The sequence below is a fragment of the Triticum dicoccoides genome, chromosome 3B (assembly GCF_002162155.2).
Source record: "Triticum dicoccoides isolate Atlit2015 ecotype Zavitan chromosome 3B, WEW_v2.0, whole genome shotgun sequence".
Classification (NCBI taxonomy): domain Eukaryota; kingdom Viridiplantae; phylum Streptophyta; class Magnoliopsida; order Poales; family Poaceae; genus Triticum; species Triticum dicoccoides.
The window spans coordinates 131,899,200-131,905,992 of record NC_041385.1 but is presented as its reverse complement, the minus strand read 5'-3'; the positions used below and the strand labels follow the sequence as shown (position 1 = coordinate 131,905,992).

Below are 6,793 nucleotides of genomic sequence, written 5' to 3'. Positions count from 1 at the left end.
TAGTAATGATCAGGTTCATCAACACATGAATGAGGAAATGAAAGGGTTGAGAAAATAGAACTGGTTGGCTTGGTGAAGACAATGATTTGGTAGACCAGTTCCAACTGCTGTGAAAATTGTATGTCTGGTTGAAGCGGCTGAGTATTTAAACTAGTAGACTATTTTATTGCTATGTTGCACTTGAACTTGTGTAGACATGGTGGTTGCTTTATTTATAAAGTGGTGTGAAAGCTTATTTGGAGACAATATGGACATTCCTCTTATGCAAGAACATCAACTACTCAATTGTCCTTCATCTACAATGTTGTGCCCTCTATAGAGGTGATGGCTTTTAGGTGTCAAATGTTCCTACTTTGCTACTTGTATTGGTACACGAAAGTGATCAATGATCATTCTATATATACATACAGTGTAATATTATGTTGATTGATATGTGTTGTGTTGTGTGCCTATGTCCAAATTCATATTCTGACTGATTTTATAAAAAAAATCATGTACTAGATATTAAATTGCGGCCAAAAAGGTTGTGCTCGTCATTGAGCATAGACACGATTCAAGAAAACAAACCATGTGCAACGAATCTGAAAAATACAACAATTAAAGATAAGAAAATGTCTGCGATGATATGATTATCACACACGATTTTCTTCCAAAGACACGCCGGAGAAAATGTAACAATCGCACACATTATAGAAGATAGAACTCGTGTGTGCCAAAGAAAATTAGCACAGACGATTTTCTGCCAAGCTGCACGAGATATTATGAAAATCACACACGTTTCCAGAAAGTCATCATGAGTGCTACAGAAATTATCATAGATGATTGTGCTAGAACGTACGTGTGTTTTTGCATGGCCCGTCGCACACGATTTCAAGTTGGTCAGCAATGACCCTCCCCCCCCCTAATCGCCAACCCACTCGAGTAAATAGTTCTAGAAACTGTGTGTGATTGGGGGTGTGCGTAGCCCCGTGAGGTACTAGTACAACAATGGTTAAGAAACTGATAGCGATTTAGTTTTGCCACAAACATGTGGGATCCTTCTAATGTTGGAATCTTTATACCTTCTTATATTTAATAATTGGGGCTCCTTTTGAGCCTCCTTGTTGATCCTAAAAAATTACTTAAAACTAATTGTAGGATTTATATTTTACTTTTACAATAAACAAAAGAGGAATGAAGTTATATTCTGAATTATGTACGGGTGTATCACCTTGATGGATTGTTTGAGTCAATAATATTCTTCATATCAAGTTTTTCCAACCGTGTAAAACATATTAAAATATAAGAATATGAAGCTCTTATTGATTATGTGTGTCTCATTAATTGCTAGCCATGTGTAGTTGCACGGGTTGATGACTAGTTGCTATTAATGATGAAACAATGTCTATTGCCAATACTACTGCTGAGTATGACATTCCTATTACTTATGACAAAAATCATGATTGGGATGATGATTGTGATGCATATTATGATATTGAAAATCTATCTGGAGCCAATGAGGATTAGACGGGAGGAGCAAGATGCAGGGACTTGTATTATCACAATGTTGGCGTTAACCATACAACATGCTCCTTACAAAAATGCAATATGAAATAATGAATACAATTACGACACCAAGCAACCTTTTTTGGCTTTGAAGCGTAACTTATGCCTTGATTGGATAAGTTTTGACGAGTATTTTGTTTTATACTAGGATGAAGAGAGAATCTCTATGCTTGCACAATGGACTAGGGTAGGACCACACACAGAGAAAATGAATGAAAGAAAGCATTTATGTTTCAAAAAGCCAATGCATAAAACAAAGTTTAGTATCACTCATACATTCCCAGAAGCGAGCACGACATGTTTGTTTAACTGAAAAAAAGATACATTAACATGGTGGCAATCTAAGTAGATTGCTCTTGATCACCATTCTAACATGACTAGGCATTATTGTTGCAAAAGCAGTGTAGAGATGCTACTTTTGTATCCCCTGTTGATGCATGCCTCGTACAACTATTCCATTGGGTCAATAAAAAGCATTCTTATAGTATCTTTGATTGTCTTTGAATTAGTGTATGCATCGGTATGCTTGTACATGTTATCCACAGTTCTTGAAAGCTCAAGTATAATTTGTGGCACAACCATTGGTTGTTCTATCAATTCCAAATAATGTTTTAACATATCTTCCCATGAATTCTCAATAAGTTCCTTTATCTTTTCACACGCGTCATCTTTTGTCATCTCATGCTCCTTCATGTAAGATTGGATAGTAGATGCACAGTGGACCCCTTGTTGCTCACGCTGCAAAATATAATGGTAGAAAGTGTCAATTATGTTATAGAACAATAACTAGTTTAATCACATGGATGTTCAGAAGGCCTCTACAAGAAATTAAAAAGAAGACATTTGTGTTCCACTTTGCCCCTCCTCACTTGAGATCTGATAATGGATAGGGATATGTTTCACCTTTCTTTAGTGAATTTAGTTGATACCATATATCAAGATACATAAGAAAAGGAAACTAGTCACCATACCTACATAGCAGCCGTCGTATATATTACACATGACACACATGTTTCATGGCCCCCACTCTCTATGACCTATGCCATCGTATTCTTCATCTCATGCCTAGGTTGGGCATGCTTAGTCCAGTTTCACTTTAAGCTACCATGAGCTAATCAAGATTGGAAATGGTTATAGCTTCCATTTTTTTAGATGGTCCGTTAAAGTTTAAATATTCTAGCTATGCCATAACAACATGTGGTTATCACAATGTAAGAATGCAAAAAGATACATATGTGCCTTAAATTATCACAGTAAATATGATTGAATATTCATTGTGAATAGCTACTTCTTTAAACACAGACAATAATTATGTCCAGATTCTTGCAACACTTTGCCAATATGCATGCAAAATATTCATTTGAAGTCAAGTACATCTCTAAGAATGTGTACCTGTGTTGATGCCATGTCGTTTGTGAGCCGTACAAATATAGCAAAAGACTTGAGAAGTTTCGTCTTGCTAGAAAGCCAATTGAAAGTGTCTGCATTTATGTTATCCATGCCAACGAAAAAAGCACATGCTACCACAGATGTCCCGATACTTATTGTTGAAACTTCAAGATGTTCGCTAATTTTCTTCGGCACATATTTTTCATCACGCCATTTTAGTTCAGCGCTGTATGCTTGAACTAATTTCTTGAACTGCATTGTTTCAAAATTAATCACCCAAAATGTTTGTAATATTGCTAAGAATTATAAAATGATTTTTTTGAATCAAAGATATGGAAATTGAAATTATCCATTGTCCATCTACATGTTTGGTAGATATAAAGTTATCTTGTCATCTAAAACTTCAACAATTACATTTGCGGGGAGTGGATATAAGAAAACTTTACTAGGGAATATGGTTTTCATGAAAAATATCAACACATTAACACTAACTCTTTCATGAAAAACAATACCTTTTTAGTGAACTATTGAAAGTAATACTATAATTTGTTGGAAACCTAGTACAAACACAGCTCAGATACGCACACGTAGAGCCTGCCCACACACACACACAATGTACACAAGCGTGCACACCCTAGCCCTATGAGCTCCTCTGTGAGATTAAGCCAACAAATCTTGAGAACAATGAAGTTACCACACACAACTTGTAGCCGATGGGAACATCAACTCCCAATGAACAAAAATCTTGGAATAAATCCAATAAAATGGAAGCACCCTTTCAAAGTATAGGACTCGAACCCCAGTTGATAGGTTCACCACAAGGAATCTACACTTCTGAGCCATGCTCAATTCATTGATACTATCAAATTTTCTATCAACATATGGGAAAATAAAAGATAATTACTGTGTCAAAAAGTCAATTGGTGAATTAGTTTTGTACTCTCATGAAATGTTTGAAGGTGTGTTTTATTTTGATAATTCATATCTTGTTCAAAAAATGTATCTGATAAAATACGACTTTTCTAAATTGAAGGCCTTGTCCCATTTCCATTTTAAAATAAGTTAAAATTACATACATGCGAACTAGCTAGGTTTATCACATGAACTACATCAAAATTGTTTCATTGAAAGTATATCCAACTCCCTAAATGGATATTGATTACTGACGGCAATGTGTGGTGGACTAATAAATATGTGATTCAAATGTATAATTGTGTTTAAACTCTAACAACTAGAGAATGAATGTTATTGGCAGTCACCCAAATGAATAAGAGATGAAGAGACCACACTTGTTGATGATAAAATTATATACTACAAAGGTTTATAATGATTTAAGTATTATATTGATTATAGGAAAAAATTGGATCAAGAGTGACACATCTTATAGCAAGTGACAAAGCTTCGCATTGTTGTAATGCTTAACCATTATCACCCGTAGCCTCACAAGATTAACTTCTGGAGTGTCAGTTATTAACCACTAATATATGGAACAGAAGCTTGAAATTTTACGAGTCAAAGAGTTCAGTGGAAACCACTATCCTAGTACTCCTTGCATTCCCTTATATAAGGTCACTTCATATTTCTATATCTAACTTTGACCATTAATTTTACCAACAAAACATGAGTTATATGCCATAAAAAATATGTCATGGAATGCACATTTTAAAGAACTTTCTGATGATATGTTTTTTATGACATATAATCCATATTTTGTTGACCAAAATTATGAGTCAAAGTTTGACAATAAAAACAAAGTGGCCTTGTATAGGGGAATGAAGGGAGTATTTTTTTCTACAGTATTTATTTCAAAGTTTGAATTGTCTAAAACTTCCATCTAGATTGATTGGTCATTCGATTAGTTCAACCAGGACTTGGTTTGGATCTTAGTACACCATCTCATTAATTTGGTAGAAGCATTTGGGTTATGTCCCCAATGCATAGGGCTGGAACCGCAACCTGTATGCTACCATCTATAGGGTATCCACTTAAGTTTGATATGTGTGTATGTATGTATGAGTGCTTGAGTAGCAATTGCAATTTGGATCTCAGGCAACATCACCCAAGGCCACATAATTAGGTAATAGTATTGTTGCAATAATGACAATTTCATTCTGATGACTATTTATAACAGGCTCCAACGCCAAGAAACACAAAGCATTACAAAAGGCTCATCGGGTCGGCATAGTCCTATACGTGTTCTAGTTCCACTATTTGAAGCGAAAGTTAAGTATTTTCTCTTGTAGACTTGCAAACAGATCAATCTAATTTTAATTTATTTACTTAAAGTATGTTACCATTTTTACTTTATATCAGCTTAACAACATTAATAAAATATAACATTTTTAGTCTTAGCTAGATCATGGTATTTCATCTTGGCGGCACACAACGACCAAATATTACTAAGAGAATACATATTAAAATAAACTAAGTGCACATTTCAATATGACAAACTAGTTTTATGAGGTAAATATAATACTTGCCGATTCTTTAAGATAAACAACACGGTAGCTCTTCCCAGGTCCTAAATGCTCCTCAAAAGAACGAAATGTTTCCAACAAATATAAGTAGACATCCTTCATGTATTCTGGAAGCACATCTACTACACCTTCATCCCACCTGCATTTCACTAGGTTAGACCATACCACTACTTAATAAAGTAATACTTGTGATGCATTTAAAAAAAACTTCAAGAATGAAATGAATTTGTGTTTCTACAAAAAAACTAATACAGTTAAATGAATAATTAACAATGGTACTTTCCTTCGTATCTTATATAAACATCGCTCCACGACGATGTCCCAATTTTCACTCTAATGTTTGCATGTGTATTAATAAACTGTTTCTTGTACTAGAATTACCATAATTCAATGGTACTATATTTTTTTAATTTTTTTGCCAATATGGAATTACTTATAGTTTTAAAATATTTAGTTATTTATGGAGTTATAGTGTAACTAGTGTGTGGGGTATAATGTTTATTACGTAGACAACTTAATATAAGTATTTCACTTTTTCTAAAGAAAAATTGTATTAAGACACAAGGCACAACAATATAGTAGCATAGCTAATATGCCATCCCAATAGAATCATGGACGTCATGAGGACATACCCGACGTAATACATTCTAGTTATAATGCAACACTTCACTATTTCTTTTGTGTTTGTATGACTCGATATTACTATTTATTTTCATGCTTATTCTAATGTATATTTAGTTCATATATTAAAACTATTACAAAACACATGTATTATAATTATTAGAAAAAACTACTCCCTCCGTTTTTATTTAGTCCGCATATTAGCTTTGGTCAAAGTCAAGCTTTGCCAACTTTGACCAAGTTTATAAACAAAAGTATTAACATACGAGGACAATTATATTTATTATTGAATGTACTTTCACACCATATGGATTTGTTATGGTAAATATTTATAATTTTTTCTAAAAATTTGGTCAAACTTTACAAAGTTTGACTTCAGTCAACTCTAATATGCGGAGTAAATAAAAATGGAGGGAGTAATTGGTGAAGGGAAGGAGGATTTAACCTATTAATTGCTTCTGCAAGTTGCATGCTCTCTTCAGTGCTACCATAGGTGTCCAATATGTCATCTATTATAGTCATGAAAGCAGTGATCTTTGTAGCTATAATACGGGAATAAGAATATTTGTGATTGTAGCTAGTTCCATTTATCCAAAAATAAGTTTCTACTATTCTATCTCTTACGAAACTCAAATTTGATCCGACCTTAAGTTTCTGCCACCACCTAGAATGAGCATAACATAAGTCAATTGGCATTCTTATGATAATAAGAAAAAGAACGCATTGTAGACTAATTTCAAGAAGAGAATTATAAAAAAAAA

The 6,793-nt window shown here is 33.8% G+C and overlaps 1 protein-coding gene across 1 annotated transcript in view; it reads right to left on the bottom strand.

Annotated features, from left to right (window-relative positions):
* Nucleotides 1–1,995: 1,995 nt before the first annotated feature.
* Nucleotides 1,996–6,793, bottom strand: part of LOC119279393 ((S)-beta-macrocarpene synthase-like) — a 6,963-nt gene continuing 2,165 nt past the window's right edge. The window contains exons 5-8 of the mRNA XM_037560638.1: nucleotides 5,411–5,550; nucleotides 3,376–3,425; nucleotides 2,938–3,186; nucleotides 1,996–2,283 (exon numbers count right to left, since the gene is read on the bottom strand). Coding sequence (XP_037416535.1) covers nucleotides 1,996–2,283; nucleotides 2,938–3,186; nucleotides 3,376–3,425; nucleotides 5,411–5,550 — 727 coding nt within the window. The remainder of the gene's footprint in view (nucleotides 2,284–2,937; nucleotides 3,187–3,375; nucleotides 3,426–5,410; nucleotides 5,551–6,793) is intronic.